General features: G+C 33.4%; 2 protein-coding genes across 6 annotated transcripts; both read left to right on the forward strand.

Annotated features, from left to right (window-relative positions):
- The first annotated feature begins 500 nt into the window (after positions 1-500).
- Positions 501-4515, forward strand: LOC105157387 (glutathione hydrolase 2-like). The gene is made up of 7 exons (XM_020692225.2): positions 501-619; positions 705-1042; positions 2144-2665; positions 2800-3032; positions 3282-3537; positions 3939-4076; positions 4159-4515. Exons 1-7 carry the CDS (start codon positions 607-609, stop codon positions 4387-4389), a joined length of 1731 nt encoding a protein of 576 aa, XP_020547884.1. The 5' UTR covers positions 501-606; the 3' UTR covers positions 4390-4515.
- Positions 4516-6438: 1923 nt separating this feature from the next.
- On the forward strand, positions 6439-14393 carry LOC105157388 (glutathione hydrolase 1). 5 transcript variants are annotated; one of them, XM_011073800.3, is made up of 7 exons: positions 6439-6581; positions 8124-8455; positions 10220-10738; positions 10825-11057; positions 11402-11657; positions 13558-13695; positions 13850-14393. In XM_011073800.3, exons 2-7 carry the CDS (start codon positions 8381-8383, stop codon positions 14072-14074), a joined length of 1446 nt encoding a protein of 481 aa, XP_011072102.2. In that variant the 5' UTR covers positions 6439-6581; positions 8124-8380; the 3' UTR covers positions 14075-14393. The 5 variants fall into 5 exon arrangements, with proteins under 5 accessions (XP_011072102.2, XP_020548017.1, XP_020548018.1 ...); XM_020692358.2 differs by lacking the exon at positions 8124-8455; XM_020692359.2 differs by lacking the exon at positions 8124-8455 and having other exon boundaries at positions 6447-6581; positions 10176-10738.
- Positions 14394-17288: the final 2895 nt, after the last annotated feature.

Genomic DNA, 17288 nt, shown 5'->3' on the forward strand with positions numbered 1-17288 from the left:
ATTTTCCCAATAAAACAAATTTTTGCAAACCATGCGTAAATAAAATTTCTACATTAATAAGTTATTTTTTTGTTATTGTTATATATTCTTTCCTTTTTGTTGAACAAAAAGCAAGGAGACGGACGACCAGTATAGCAGCCCTTCTTAGAAATAAATTGAATTTTCTATTTTAAATCATATTGTATTTTCTTTTTCATTTAACATACACACACCACATGTGTATAAAGATGAGATTATACATTTATCTCAAAAAAATTTTATACACGTGTCGTCTGTATGTTAATGGAGTAGAAAATACAATAGAATTTGTAATAGAAAATCTAATCAGCCTTGGACGTAATTAAAGTCTCTCTCCGTCGTCGCATTTCTAGTTTAAACAACAACTGCTTTTCAAAAGGTGAGTCTATAGCTACAGTTCCACTTAATTAAAATCACTTCTCATAATCAAGTCATTAACTTCTATAGTTGAAATTAATATCATTGCCTTCATTTGGAAAAGATGATTGAGATGTTGTTGAAGTAAATAATGGCCTAATCCACTCTCCTAATTTTTCATACTTGATATACATCATTCTTCATCTTCCTCACCTTAGTTCTTCCAACAACATGTTTCTACCTGGTAAGTACATCATTCTTACAAGACTTCACTTGTGCCAATCTTGTTGATGTTCAAACAAATGTCAAATTCACTTGTTAATTTGCAGTTTGTCCTGTCTCCGGACACGGTCTGCCCGTCATCGTCCTATCACTTATATCGTTGGCATTGTTCCTCAACAGCTCTAGTGCTGCTAGAGGAGAAAGAGTGAAAGCAAACAACGGTGTCGTGGCCACTGATGAAACAGAATGCTCTAAGATTGGAAGAGATATGCTTCGTCAAGGAGGGCACGCTGTCGATGCAGCGGTTGCCAGTACTCTTTGCATTGGCGTTTTAAGGCCGGCCGACAGCGGTCTTGGTGGAGGAGGATTCATACTCGTCCGGTCGCATAAAGGAGAGGCAAAAGTCTTTGACATGAGAGAAATGGCACCCGGACAAGCATCCAAGGTACTTGCCATTCATAAGAAAAATTTTGAATTTAATACCCGAACTATAGGGGTCGCAAATTTTAGTCCCGTTGGAATTCAATTTACAAATCAAGCCCAGCAATTTAAAAAACAGGGCACAGTAAGACAATATTCATTGAAATTTGGGCTCACGTAAAGTGCACTTGTCAAATTCTGGCCAGATTTGTAATTTCGATGAATTTTGTCCATAATGTGCTAATTCTTTTAAATTGCAGGCCTTAAGATTGCCAAATTGAATTCCAACAGCACTAAAAAACTATATAATTATGAGATCACAATACAAAAAAATATGATATTAGTGACAAACTATCAAGTGATAATTCTAAAGTTATCACTAATATATATATATATACATTAAGTAACAATAATTTTTATCTTGTCACTATATAATTATTATTGACAAAAAACGTGTAGAAAGTTGTTACTAAATACAATTAGTGACACATCTATAGTGACAAGTTAGTGACAACATAAAATAAAGAAAATTATTATTTGTTGTCACTGGATTGTCGCTATACATGAATTACTAATTGTATTTAGTGACAACTTAATGTATATTTTTTCATCACTAATTCATGTTAATTACAATTTTTCAAACTAATAGTAATTACTAAAAATCATGAAATTTCTTATTGCGATAAAATAAACAGTATTCTCATGAAATATATATAATTACTGACAATATTAAAATTGCCACTAATTTTTTATTTTCTTGTAGTGTCGAAATTTCAATTTTCCCAGATTTAGCTACGGACAAGAAAAGTGAAAGTTAGTCAAAATTATGATCTATTCTATCTCATTATTTCAATGAAGGAAACCAAGCTTATATACAAGTCTGTTTTTAAGGTATCTCTTGACCTTTGACAACAGATGTTAAATTCATGTCTTAATAATATAGTACAAAATGTCAGTTAGACTCTACCTTTCATTAAATGATTTTGTCCTTTTACGGTTCAAATGATGATTTAATGCTTTGATATATGTTGGTGAAAATGAATAAACTGCATGTCATTTAAGTTAGCATGTCTGTATTATCTAATGATGTCTTATTCTCTTCACTGTTACTGTTACATTCTTACAGGACATGTTCTCCAAAATGAATGGAACTGAGTGGAAACATAGTCCTCTGTCCATAGCTGTTCCAGGACAGCTTGCAGGTCTCTACGCAGCCCACCAGCAATACGGAAAACTCTCGTGGAGATCGCTCGTAAAGCCAGCTGAGAATCTTGCCCGTAAGGGCTTCAAAGTATCGCGTTCCCTTTTTCAGAAAATGGCCGATGCAAGGTCAATGATCATGGCTGATAAGGAGATCCAAAGCATATTCGCTCCAAACGGAACGCTACTAATCGAGGGCCAGACCCTTCGTCTAAAAAAACTAGCGGATACACTGGCAGCTATAGCCAAAGACGGCATGAGCATCTTTTATAACGGATCGATAGCTCAAGGATTGGCGGACGACATTACAAGAGTAGGTGGAATAGTCACAAAGGAAGACTTGCAGAAATATCGTGTTATCGTGAGGAAGCCTTTGGTTGCTTATGTATTGGGATGTAAAATGGTTACCGTTCCGCCTCCCGCCTCAGGAGGGGCGGTAGTGATACTCGTAAGTTAATTAATTTACGGCCTTCCCTATCTCGTGGTATACTAATGTTATAGCAGATTATGTTGATACCCTTTGAGGTCGGATCTAATTGTACACACATAGATTTTCATGCATGACTTCTTGTGTCATGACAGATTCTGAAGATTCTTTCTATTTACAATATGACGGGTGTTCCGACAGCCCTGCTAGTGCATCGAACAGTTGAAGCGCTCAAGTACGCACTAGCTTTAAGGATGAACCTCGGAGATCCGGGATTCGTTGATGTTAGCACTACCTTAAAATCTATGATATCAGACAACACTGCTGAAAATTTGAGGAAACTCATAGATGACAACAAGACATTTGACCCTCCTCACTATGGCAGCAAGTAAGACAACATGTTCCTACCACTCTACATGATACTTTTGAGTATGTTAGTGCCATACTCATGTTGTTGACAACAATGTTTTTGGCGCACACTTTATTACTGGGATGGAAGTATAATTTTACGGTTGTAGTTGTCTATAGACGACCTAGTAGTTGTCGGTTGTTATTAGAGCGAATTCTATCCTAGTACACAACTACAACCTAGTACACTAATTGAGTGCAGTGTTTGTGTTTTCTTTGGTGCATGCAGGTGGAGTCAGCTAAATGATCACGGCACAAGCCACATCTGCATTGTCGACCGTCAACGTAACGTTGTCACGATGACGACAAGCATAAACACTCATTTCGGATCAAGATTTATGTCGCCAAGTACCGGGATATTCCTGAACAATCAGATGCATGATTTCTCCATTCCCACCTCAAAAGTTAGACCCGGTGCCCCTTCAAATTATGTTGGTCCATTCAAAAGACCTCTGTCGTCTATGGCGCCGGCCATTCTTGAGAAGGTGAGAAGTCTTTCCTGCCTTTCCGCTGTTCCCGTTCCAACATCTTTAAGTACTCCATAGTAAGTCGCCTATGTACCGTCGTCTCTAGGTTCTCCATTGGTGTAATTGGTAGTAATAATATGAGTATTCTACAAGATCTAATAAAATCGTAACAAATAAATAACATTGACACGTATAAAATACCATAAATTTTACAAATTAACCCCCTGAATAAAGTATTCATTAAAAATCTTTTTCGTCTTTTCATTGGGTTGGGCCCCCAACCCCACCCCTAGTCTCAAACACGTAATAAATCTGATTCCATCATATTTAAATTAAAATATAATATTGAGTCAAACTCCACATGTTAACAAAAAGATAACTCATTGGATTTCATTTTTTCTGTAAACCCTATCTCTCAGGGAGGACGGGTTAGGGCCGTCGTAGGCTCAGCAGGAGGACTGTTAATACCCGACGCAGTTTCTCAAGTCCTGATAAATTTCTTCGTCCTGAAAAAACCATCATACAATGCCGTCAAAGCTCCAAGATTTTACCACAGGGTGAGGACTCCACACAAATTTAAACTTCCCGCTTCTATAAGTTAAAACGCACGCGTTTACGTTGAAATTTGCACAAACGCAGCTCTATCCCAATGTGCTTTTGCATGAGAACTACTCATCAAGTGTTGGTGATCGGTATGCATTTTCTGTTCGGACACTGAATGAACTGAAAAGGAAGGGACATCAGTTGAAGAGGGCTGCTTCTGTTATGACTGTATGTCAGTTTGTGGTTCAAGTTTTGAAGGGTAAAAATTCTGGGCAGCTTATTGCTGTTAGTGATCCAAGAAAAGGTGGTTTTCCAGCAGGGTATTGATGTCATTTCCATCTCCTATTATTATTATTATTATTATTTTATTTTTTGTGGTGGGTAATAATATGAAGTACATAATTGTAATGGGATATGCAGTTATTACACAAAGCACACTCATTGTTGTTTGGAGATTATAATGTTCTATTTTTATTTTATTTTATGTTGATGAGATAGGGTTGGAAAATAGTACTGAACCCCTACTCATAATAGGGAAGATGTGATGTCAATTCGATCACATGAGTGAATTAGAAAATTATATTATAAGGATAAATTTCAATAAATTTGTATGAGATCTGACATAATTATAAATACTTATTATTTTTTAAAAAAATTAACAATACTCCGTTGATACTTGAAATTAGTGTGTGTTGGCACACTCAAATGAGTGTGGATAATTAAATAATTATTTTCTAAAAATAATTCATATTTTTAAAATATATTTTAATTAAGAAAATAAAAATATTAAAACCAAAAAAAATCATAAGATGTTAAAGTTAGTGGGAAGTTGAAAAAGGTGGGCAACTTGGGGGTTTAGAAGAATGGTTTGGATTTTTTTTTTATTCAGTAAAGGTAAATTTTATTAAAAAAAAAAAAAACTTAGCAGACCAATAAAAAATGAGACATCAAAGAAGTGTTCTCACTTAATAATAATGTATAGATTATTATGTAATTTTTGGATGGTAATGTGAAAATATCTATTTCACTCTTGTTTATTTTTTTTTTTAAATGAAGATATATAAAAAAATATGAGGAGGGGTAATGTCTCTTTTGCCCTTTCGTGTTATGGCTAGATTATTTTAAAATAAATTATAATTGCTGATTTATTAAAAAAGAAAAAGTATTATTTTAGCCCGTTAAGTATGTTTAATTTTAATTTTAGTTCGATAACTATGTTCATTTTTGTTTAGGTTCAGTAACTTACGAAATTGCTTACTTTTAGTTCTCTAGCAGATTTTCGGACAGTTTTATCTCTATGAGTGCATATGAACTAAAACTGCCTTTCAAAGTTGCATAGGGATAAAATTGTCTGACAATCTACCGGAGGACTAAACGTAAGCAATTTCGTAAGTTACTGGACCTAAACAAAAATAGACATAGTTATCGGACTAAAATTAAAATTAGGCATACTTAGCGGACTAAAATAATACTTTTTCCTATTAAAAATATAAGATATTTGTGAGAAAAGGAGTATGGAGAAGTAAGGTGAGAGAAAAAAATGTGGAGTAGTGGCTTGAGAGAAAAAAATTATATGATTATGGAATTATTAAAAAATATTAAAATTACTGTTTTTACTAATTTTTTTAAAAATAGAAATGAATTAAATATGAATTTGGAGATTTAAAAATTGTTGTAACAAAGCATTTTCTTTTAGTCCATGTAAATATTAATTGTTACTATTGAGCAAAGTTGAAATTCTCATGAAGACATAATTATTCTATAGTAAATTATATTGATATTCCCGAGGTTAGCTCAGAATATACAGATGTATATATTTTTTTTATAAAATTATAGCTATATCTCTTGAGATTATAATTATAATTACGACTATATCCCTATTGAAAGACAAATTTACATAAATGCTCCTTGCAAAACATTATATTAACAAGGTACAATTAACTATATCTTGTTTTTAGAGCACATTGTGTTGTGTCGATTCTGTAATTGAAGGGAATATTATTTAATAGTTTTAATAGAGATGAAATAATTTTATAATCATAAAAAAATTATGTAATAAATTACATTCATTTATGTAAATAAAATAAATATCCACACGATGAATGAAACATATATCCAATCAAATTTAGAACTGAAACAACAAGGGATGCATTTTTTTTAATTTTTCAAATTAATCCAGAATTTGTTAACTAAAATCTCAAATAAACAACGTAATCACTGAATTTCAATAGAATGAAAAACTAAAATTAAAAAAAAACTTTTATATTAAATTAACATCATAACCATAATTAATTAAAAATCTTTTTCATGAAGAATTTCTATTAAATTATTTGTTTCAATACTTAGAACTTTCTTATTTCCAGGTGACACAAGTTATAAATCCTAATAAATCAGAGCAAAGGTGGAAACTCAGTCATGTTTTTCAGACCATTGGGGATTTATTTCCATTCCTAGTGCAAAGTTTCTTGGTTTCAGCTTCAGCCCGTGGAGTTATGATGATCATCTCAGCAATCTCTAAGGTATTCTTGTATTGATTTTGCTGGGGGAAAGATTGACCCATTATTCCCTTTGCATCAATTCGGATAAATCCATGGAATTTATCTAGTCTTGATCTGTGAGAAGCCATGATCAAAATGTCTACTCCGTTGATGAAACTGAAATCCCATTTGTTCTTTGTGCTTTAACTGGAAACTTATTAACGATTCTTGGAACCTGATGAGAATGTCTTACCTTTCTACAGAGCAATTCTTGCTATGTTTTCTAATTATTGAAGTTCATTATGATTAGATGAGACTTTTTGTTTTTCCATTGCTGAAAAGAGAGAAAGACAATTTATTATGAAGGAGGGAGCCAATTTCGTTAATAAATATTGTTGTTATCATATCTGAAGAGGGATAAATGAAGATGATTGATATTTTTTGAGTTAAATGATGGCCTAATCTGCTACTGGTTAATTAATGGCTGAACTATTGAGGACCTTAGTTTTTATTAGTTTAAGTTCTTCACCAATCTCACTGCTGTACTTTGCTTTTCTTACAATATGTTTTGCCGAGGTGAGTTTTATCGATGTCCTATGTTTTGTTGTATGTGTTAATTGTCACTTTAGACTGGTAATTAATAATTCTGATAAGATGAATGTAAATAGTCTACAATGTGTCTTATACTGTAATTTTACCTGTATTATACACATGAGGAGGAGATGTCAATGCAGAATTTTAGCATTATATTTTAGGGTTTAATGCAATTTACCCTCCTGTGATATTGAAAATAAGTAAATTACCCCCTTATGAAAAATAAATAGCAATTTACTCTCTGTGTTTTAAAAAACGAAGCAATTTACCTCTCTGCCTAAGGAGGTAAATTGCTTCAATTTTAAAAGTATAGGGAGGTAAACTGCTACATCTTGAAAAACACGGGGGATAAATTGCTATTTTATTTTTCATGAGGGGGCTGTTTGCCTATTTTCCATAATACAGGTAGGTAGATTGCAATTTACCCTTATATTTTAGTTCAATGATGGATGCTAACTTCATGAGAAGTAGATGTGACTATCATCTTCAAGCTTAGGTAAATGCTAGTCAGCTATTGCTGCAGTTTACTGGATGACATGAAATTGTGCTGAAGTGGTCTTAAGAAGTAAGTTTACTTCGGATATCGTGCTTGGCAACTTGAGCAGATATAGTGAAATCTTTGTGTTGGCTTATATACCATTGGAAGCTGGATGGGGTTATAATGTTTACCATGTGGAGGAAAAACCACATATAGAGCACATCCCTCTTCGTGAAGCTCCTGCACTTTATGATCCATAAAGTTGCTTTGCTATTCTTGTTATTTTCTTAAAATCCATTCTAGTGAGGCATGCAAAAAAGTTTGATACTCATTTTCTGAAATTCAATGTGGCATAAGCATAAAGTTTAGAGTTATCGTGTAATATCTTAAGTTGATGTGCATGAAAAGTGATCATTTCAGGCTTCTTAATTCGTTGTTGAGCAAAATTGTTCCGGTGATTGCTAAATTTTGCCATGTAGGAAAATTAATGAACTTGGATTTCTTCTTTGCAGTTTGTCCCACATTGGGACACAGGTTTGCCATTCTCTTCCTTCTGTTCTTGGTTTCACTTCAGAAAAAGGCTTGTGCTGCTGGAAGTGCGAGGGTCGTAGCACGCCATGGTGTTGTAGCCACTGATGAAGCAGAATGCTCTACCATTGGAAGAGACATTCTTCGTCAAGGAGGTCATGCTGTTGATGCAGCAGTGGCTGCTACCCTTTGCTTGGGGGTAGTAAACCCGGCTCATAGTGGTCTTGGTGGAGGAGGATTTATGCTTGTAAGGTCCTCTTCCGGCCATGCAAAAGTATTTGACATGAGAGAAATGGCACCAGGGCAAGCATCCAAGGTATGTTTGTTGGTCAATATCTTCATCTTTCTTCTCTGGTGAACTTTTTTCCACAAAATCCTGGTGTTTAATCACAGTTCTAGCTTTTCAATCTGTCAATCAATGAGCTGCTTCTCCTGGTTAATGATTGATAGAAATTATGGAAATAGTTTTCCTTAGCGGATGCTAGCTGCTTAAAAGAAGTATCCAGCAAAGAGATTCTTGTCTGCTTGCACTAGTCGATTCAGACTTATCATGAAACTTGTTACACCATAGATTTATATGGCATGCCTAGCAGTATGAGGAAATTATATGTTTGGTCCTTTGTTTTACCACTAACTCAAAATCAGTCCTCCTAATTACTAATTAGCGATCATCTTAAGTTAGTTCATAACCTTTCAAGTTTGTATAGTTTCAAAACATAACTATTGATTTATGGTGGATACCTTTCGGTTCAATGATTTATTGGCTATGTGAATACACAAAGGCTTTTTTGTGAACTCATTAACGATAATGAACTACTTGTACTTCTATAAACAAATTGTAACTGAACCTACTCTATTTATTAGCTTTTGTAAACTCTTAGAACCACATATATGTGATATTATTATTATTTTTAAATTTTAATAATTTGGCAACTGATATCTGATAGCTCTATTCAGTATTTTCTAAATGTTTCCAAACATTTGCATATATAAATAGGTGTTTTCTGATGTCTCATTCTACATGGATTCAAGTTAGAAAAAGTAAAGACATCATATGTATTAGCTAAAGAATCTATACATATATTCAGTAGATATCCCTTTTTGTCAAGTTGGTTATGGTCGACTTTTCCTATTGTAATTGGTGGGCCTGGAGGCATTCTTGTGTCCAACAATTTAAGGGGCTTGGTACATGACAAATGGTATTAGTGCGAACCTCAGGCCCAGAATACTAATGGTGAAGGAGACCGGGCTGAATGTACACTGGGATGGTCCTAGGTTGTGGAAGGAATGTGATGAAGGTGTTGCTTCACCAATGTGAAAGAATTCTATTTTGATATCCCGAAGATTGTGGGATGAAATCTAGACAGGTTTATATGCATGTACAATGAGATCCTCGAACAACTTGGGTGAATAAATTTCACAAAGTGAGCATGAATACAAAGTAGTTGCAAGAGAAGTTCATTTTGCTGGAGTTTTGTCGTGAGCCCTCAACCATGTGGGCCCATGGCTTGATACTTCTTCTAAATCATGCAAGGATTTTCAGAGGATTTATGTGTATGTAGCATGGTAGATCCGAGTTCATTCCATCATGAACTCTATTCAACTTACACACACCATGTGTATATAATCTTTTCTAAAATAAAATACATGATGTCATACTTGTATGGTGTGTGTACGTTGAATGGAGTAGAAGATGTAAAAAGGTTTGCAACAGAAATCCAATCCGGTCACATTGCTATATGATTTCATAATATCTTCCTACCTTTACTGATTCAGCATTTCAATTGCCTTCAGTCAGCCATCTATAGAACATATCAGGATATAATTGACTGAAGAAGTATAATCCCCTTGAACTTTTTCTGGTAACAAGTAAGAACTTCTCGTAATTAATTGACTAGTAAACAATCTTATTTAAAATAGTGCATGAATCAGCAAGTTTAGAGATATGATAGCATTACAAAAATGAATTCTTATTGTATTTACCTTTTTATGCACCTTGCATTTTTCATTTGCGTAAAGCTTGTCTGATCTTGCAGTGACCATGTTTCCAGACCCCCTAAAAATTACTCGAATTTTCTAGGATATGTTTCTTCTGGAAAGTTTTTGTCGGAAAGATGGTGCTCTATCTATCGCTGTTCCAGGACAACTTGCAGGTCTCTACAAAGCCCACAAAGAGTATGGGAAGATTCAATGGGCATCACTTGTAAAGCCAGCTGAGATTCTCGCCCGTAGAGGTTTCAACATTTCAGAAGCTCTTTTTCAGAAAATGACGAAAGCGAAGGCAATTATCCTGGCTAATAACGAACTTCAGAGCATATTTGCTCCAAGAGGAAAGCTGCTAATTGAAGGCCAGACCATACATCTCCGAAAACTAGCAGATACACTGGCAGCGATAGCAAAAGATGGCATGAACAGTTTTTATAATGGAGTAATAGCAAGGAGCTTGGCTGAAGACATTAAAAAGGCAGGTGGAATAATCACAAAGGCCGACTTTGAGAAATATCGAGTTATTACTAGGAAACCTATAGGTGCTCGAGCATTGGGATATGATATAGTTACTGCGCCGCCTCCTGCTGCAGGGGGCGCGATGATGATTCTTGTAAGCTAATTTCTTCACAGCCTTCTTCAATTATATGGTAAGATTTGGAAATGGCTCATGTATTGAAGCTTCCTCTGCTACAACAGATTCTGAAGATTCTTTCTAACTATGGAACAAATGGTGTTCCTATCTGGCTGGAGATGCATCGTTATATTGAGGCTTTGAAATACGCGCTTGCTCTGAGGATGAATCTTGGTGATCCTGCATTTGTAAATGTGACTAATGTCTTGCAAACAATGATTTCAACCAGCTTCGCAAAAAGTTTGAAGGATCAGATAAACGATAACAAAACATTTGATTCTGCTCATTATGGTAGTAAGTAAGTATTGTTCTATTACTCTGAACGGTTCAGGTGTGCTATTGATCTATTTAGGTTGTTTTTTTCTTGCATGCTAGATTTTCATTGTGTAATCACTTGTTCTTACTGACACCAAGTTTTGGTAGTCCCTTGTCGTATTTTCGGCCATTTCACGTCATTTATCTTATAGGTCTTGCTCTCTCCTTGGGAGTTATCTGTGGTAATTTTCTTAATTAATAACATAAATGGAGGTTCTCCACCTTGTTTTTGAAATGTAAAAAATAAGTGAACATTACTCTTCCATTTGTGATCCTTTGCTAAATAATTACACTGAATTTTAATTGATAGTCCAAATACTAATGCAGGTGGAGTCAGGTATATGATCAAGGCACGACTCATATCTGCGTTGTAGACAATCAACGTAATGTTGTTACAATGACAACAAGTTTAAACTCTATCTTTGGGTCAAAATTTATGTCACCAAGCACTGGGATATTTCTCAACAATCAAATGTGTGATTTTTCCGTCACTTCATCACATGAACGACCACCATCACCTGCGAATTTTGTTCAACCGTTCAAGAGGCCTTTGTCATCAATGGCACCTACCATTTTGGTTAAGGTAAGAAATCTGCTTCATTTCTTTTTCTTTTTCTTTTTCTTTTCCATGTGTATACTACTTAGTAAAATATCACTTGCATTTCACGCATAGGAACGCATATTTAGAGGCGAACATACTACTTATCAATCATACATGATTAGTGCCATAATTCTATTTTATGTTTCTTATTCAACAACTCACATTCATAACAGCAATTATAAAACAAGAGAAAAATGGGAAGAGGAGATTCGTAATCTGATACTTTGTTTCTATTTTGTGTATGTTTATATTGTTGCGCATAGCATTATTTATTATTTGAAGAAGTAGATATTAAAACAATTGCGGCTATCCTCAGTATCAAAATAGTTCTACTTTATATTAGAGACCTTGCAAGTATGTTTATCATATTTCAATTTTATACCTTTAAATAGATTTTGATTTGGTTAATTGTCATAATATTATTCCTACTTTCTTTTTTAACTTCTTACCTCAACACATTCTCGGAACATATGCCATTATCTTGTTTTAAATAATTTTTTTTAATCGTATCTTGTCATTTAAATTATCTTCCGTAATATTTTATTAAATACGTGTCTAATTGATATTATTTAACTTTTATTCTATACTTACACGTAAAATTTTCACATTGCATGTGTTGTTTATTCCACTTGTTTTACATAAACTTTTGTTTGCTAGTTTCATGATGTTTCTTCTTTAATATAAATTGATTTTTGAAACAATAGGTTATTTTTAGAGTAAATTACAACAACCTCCACTGAGATTTGTCATAATTACGAATACTCCCTCATTATTTGAAAAAGTACAAATACCCTCCTAATGTTTGATGAAATTATGTAATCCTTGGATAGATGTATGAAATTGTCAACTTTACCTTTACTGTATTTTTTGCATTTTTTTAAAACAAATTAAAACAACTATATATCATTTTTCAATTACTCTGGACAATAACCAAGCCTTCTTCCTTGATTGTGTCGAGTCCGTGAAGTTTTCAGAGGAAGCTCAAATCCACATTTGGAATGTAATTTTCTTCAGCTTGAATGTCTCTTGGACTGTTCCATGATTTTCTAGATGTGTTGGACGAGCTTGCGCTCAATTTTCTAGTGAATCCTTTAAGCAAATTTCAATCTCTTATGTCGGATCAGCTCCACTGTTGTTTCTAGCTATTTCTCTATATGATATATATAGATGGAAGGAACTGAATTCTGAAGGGAAAAGTAACTTTCCTCCAAAATGATCATGTGCATTTTTCCCGTAGCGCTTTCCATTTGTTTAAAGACCCAAAGTAACGGTAGAATCAAAATTGTTAAAAGACGTGAACATTAGGGACTAAAATCATGAGTTTAACTTTTGAAGTACCAAAATCAAATTAGAGACTAAGTAGATGGACGAAAAGTGTAATTATGACTAGAATTCTAAAAGTTCACAATTGAATAGGTCACAATGTCTTAGGCCAGGAGTTGTTTTCTGTATTCCTTGTTAATAATGACACTAAATAAGATACTCCAACCAAATCAAGTAAATCATATTTGGAAAACGAAACTTAATATTCAATTTTAAGCTTAAGTGCGGAAAAGGAATAATATTGCATCTGTCTTTGATCTTTCTAATCTGGAAGTCTTGACATTTAATAAACTCATGCGAAAATGAGTCTTGTCAAATGAGTGGACTTATTTGGTGAGAAATGTTGAACAGTTTCCTGAATGGTGTAAAATATGTAGGGCTAAATTACACATTCAGTTCCAGTTGATATGAGTTTTCTCAATTTTGAAAGCATTTTGAAAATCTCAAAATACCATCCGCGTTTGTCTTTGGTCTATGGATATTAACAACGTACTTGATTCAAGTTGATTTCCTTTCAGTTTTTGATGTGGTATTGATATTTTGAAATGTAAATATTCAGGGTAAACAGGTAAAGGCAGTGATAGGCGCAGCTGGAGGAATTCTAATACCTGATGCAGTCACTCAGGTCCTAATAAACCACTTCATCCTAAAAATGGATCCATTTACTGCTGTTAGAATTCCAAGACTTTATCACATGGTGAGACTAATTTATATGCCGATCATCACCATCTCTCATTTGTTTCCTTCTAGAGACGATCCTGGAATTTTCTTGTTCTTGTTTCTGCTTCATAGCTGCATTTTGCAAGCTGCTACTGCCGGCATGCTAATTTGAGCAAAATGCTATTATGCAGCTATATCCCGATGTGGTCTTCCACGAGAAGTTTACAACTAAAGCAGGGCAATACGAATATAAGTCTAAGGTATTGAACGAGTTGAAAAAGAGAGGCCACCTATTGCGCGTGTGTTCTAGTTGGACTATTTGCCAGTTTGTGATTCAAAAACTAAGTGGTCCGGATTCCGGGCAGCTTGTTGCTGTTAGTGATCCCAGAAAAGGTGGTGCTCCAGCCGGATATTAACGATCTTTTCTTCTATCCTTGTGTGTGTTTTGGGGGTTGGGGGGGGGGGGGGGGTGTCCTTGCTGGTTAATGATACAGAGGAGAAAGGGAATACCTCTTTTGATACATCTACAAACTTCAATTTGGTTCATAAAACTTGGGTTGCAAGTGAAAATACAGTTGCCATTGTTATCATGTATTTATCCTTGTCTTCTATCTATTTCACATAGAATTAGTCTCGTCTTTAATATGAGACAGAAATACTTGTGGATAGAAACAAGAAAATACTTGGATTCAATCCCTTTGATTTTGTTTTAATTTTCATTTCCAGTTTTCAGCATTTTTAATGTGTGAAAATGCTTTATTGGTTCTTATACGGAAAATGAATTATGTCTGGATTGTACGTTTCCAAAATTTGATTTATAGGTGTGAGAAATGAGAATGTGTTTGGATTTGATTTGTTATATAGGTATTATGTAGATATTAGATTTGTTGGAAATGTATCCTCGCAGTGATGAGCCCAAAGAACCGAAATAAAATTCTTATCAACTATTACATCTGATCAAGGATTACTCAAACCCCTTTATAATATTACAACCAGAATTTAAATACAAAGCCGTAAATATTAGCAGAGCAAACAATAAAGCGGTAAAAACAAGCACCAAGCATTGATCCGAATAGACTTATGCTCAGAGAGCCAAAAATCCGGAGAGCAAGTTCTCAGCCACTTAAGGCTAGCAACTCTCACCGTTGCTCGGAAAACTCAAACACCCTCGACCAAGAAAATCTTTGGTCAAAAAGACGGATCGGAAAGAACCACTCAGTTGATTGCAAGTTCACTTAGAACAGTTTAAAAAGATAGATCAGAATCGAGTTCTACATTTTTCTCTCTTATTCAAAAAGTCAGAGATAGATATTAACATAACATGACATATGTTTTATTGGTCAATGATGTGATCTAAAAGGATGGTTTGAAAAATATGTTTTCATTAAATTAGGCTGCAATATATTCTATTTTTTTTTTAAGAAAGAGCGATGCATTATTATTATTAATTGAAATAAATTGATTACAATCATTCATGTCGAATATTAATATCTAACAAAGACCATAACAATAATCATACCTTGATTGATAATATCAGATAAACAAAATCTAACAAACACCTACTGTAATTAAAATAAATCGATTCCAATCATTCCTATCAAATATCAATATCTAACAAAAACTATTACAATAATCATACATTAATCAATAATATTAAATAAACTAAATCTAACCAATACCTAGCTAATAATATCGAATAAACTCTATCTAATAGTGACTTCCCTTTTCTTTTTAAAAAAAACTAAAATTTAAATTATATATGAAGAAATATAATAAACAGAAAATAAATATGATTTTTTTAAAAAAATAAAACATTTGAAATATAACATGAATATGATTATGTTTCTCAACCAATCCTAAATATTCTACTTAATAATGATTAATCAATTTGATGCGTGATTTTTTTTTAATTTATTTAACAGTGATTTTCCTTTACTAAAATTTAAATAATATATAAACAAATATAATAAATAGAAAATAAATATGAATTTAAAAAAACATTGAGATATACCGTGAATATAATTATGTTGCCTAACGGATCCTAAATATTTTACTTAATAATGACTAAGTTGATGGGTCAATTTTTTTCCCAATAAAACACTGATTTTTTTTTTACTAAAAATTTAAATTATATATAAAGACATACAATAAAAAGAAAATAAGTATGACTTTTAAAAAAAAATAAAATATAACATCAATATGATTGTGTTGCTTAGCTGATCCTAAATGGAAAAAATTGCAAGCAACTCCCTTGTGATATTGTAAATGAACAAATTACCCCCTTAAGAAAAAATAAATAGCGATTACCTCCCTGTATTTTTTAAAATACAACAATTTATCTTCCTATGATTTTTTAAAATGAAGCAATTTACCTCCCAATATAAGGAGGTAAATTGCTTCATTTTAAAAAGTATAGGGAAAAAATACTATATTTTTTCATAGGGGGTAATGTGCTCATTTTCAATATCACATGGAGATAAATTGTTATTCACTCGATCCTAAATTCAACTTCATAATGACAAATTTTATGCATGAATTTTTTCTTTTCATGTATAAAAATGAAAACCAACTACATATAATTAATTTATATCCCTATGATTATAAATTCCAACAAAAGAATAATTAAAACGTACGTAAATTCAATAAGAATTTAAAAAGTAACAATTTACACACAATATTGTAGTTCCATCACTAACCAAGTTTGTAGAATATGTTTGAAGTATATAATTGTTCCATATTTAGTAAAATTTTAAACAATGATTTCGAACTTATACTTTTATTCCTTTATTTGTTAGATTTGTTATCTTTATATTAATATATTTAACATCAATGATTTTCTTATTTGATTCATTTTGTTAAATTGTTTTGTATCATTATTAAAAAAAAAAAAAAAGTACTTCCCCAATATGCAAAGATTACGAAAAATTAAAGTATATCTACAGTTATTACATATATATTGATGTGCATAAAAATCAGTTGACTCAAAAAGGTCCAAACAGCCCAAAAAAGAAGAAAGAAATGGAAGGACCAGTAGGGTATCCCCGAGAGATGCAAGACATTCCACGCTCATAATGCTCCCAAAAGACCAAGAATGGCCCAACCCACAGTCTAATTAGGCAGGCCTAGACAACTCAAGTAATCCCAAGAAGCCTAGGAAGAAGGGAGGAGGCCTGGGACATCCCCGACTCAAACCATGGTTAAAGCCCGATAAAACTTTCGACCTAAAAAGCCCAAACATGTGGCAACCCACTCTCCCACATGGCATTTCATCAACCGATGTGTCAACAGACAAGGGGTCTTTCAAGACAATGAGGACTCCTACTAAAGCACTCCTAGCAACGGATAAAGATGATTTATCCCTTATCCTGACCAACTTTCGCAAGTTTCTCGGGAGTGGGATACACTCCCTGCAGATAGGGGCACTCCTCCTATAAATACAAGTTTAGTCCTTATTACGAGGAACACCGCTCTCAAGGCCCTCTCACTCTCTAAACACCTCTCTTAGTCTCTAAACTATCTCTTAAGCTCTCTCTAAGCATATTATTACGTGTTCTCCCCTTTTCACTAATTTTATTAACTCTATCTCGATTTTTAATTAGATTAAACTACATTGTTGACTTATTTAATCTA

This window comes from Sesamum indicum, linkage group LG3, assembly GCF_026168435.1.
Source record: "Sesamum indicum cultivar Baizhima isolate 11 linkage group LG3, ASM2616843v1, whole genome shotgun sequence".
NCBI lineage: Eukaryota > Viridiplantae > Streptophyta > Magnoliopsida > Lamiales > Pedaliaceae > Sesamum > Sesamum indicum.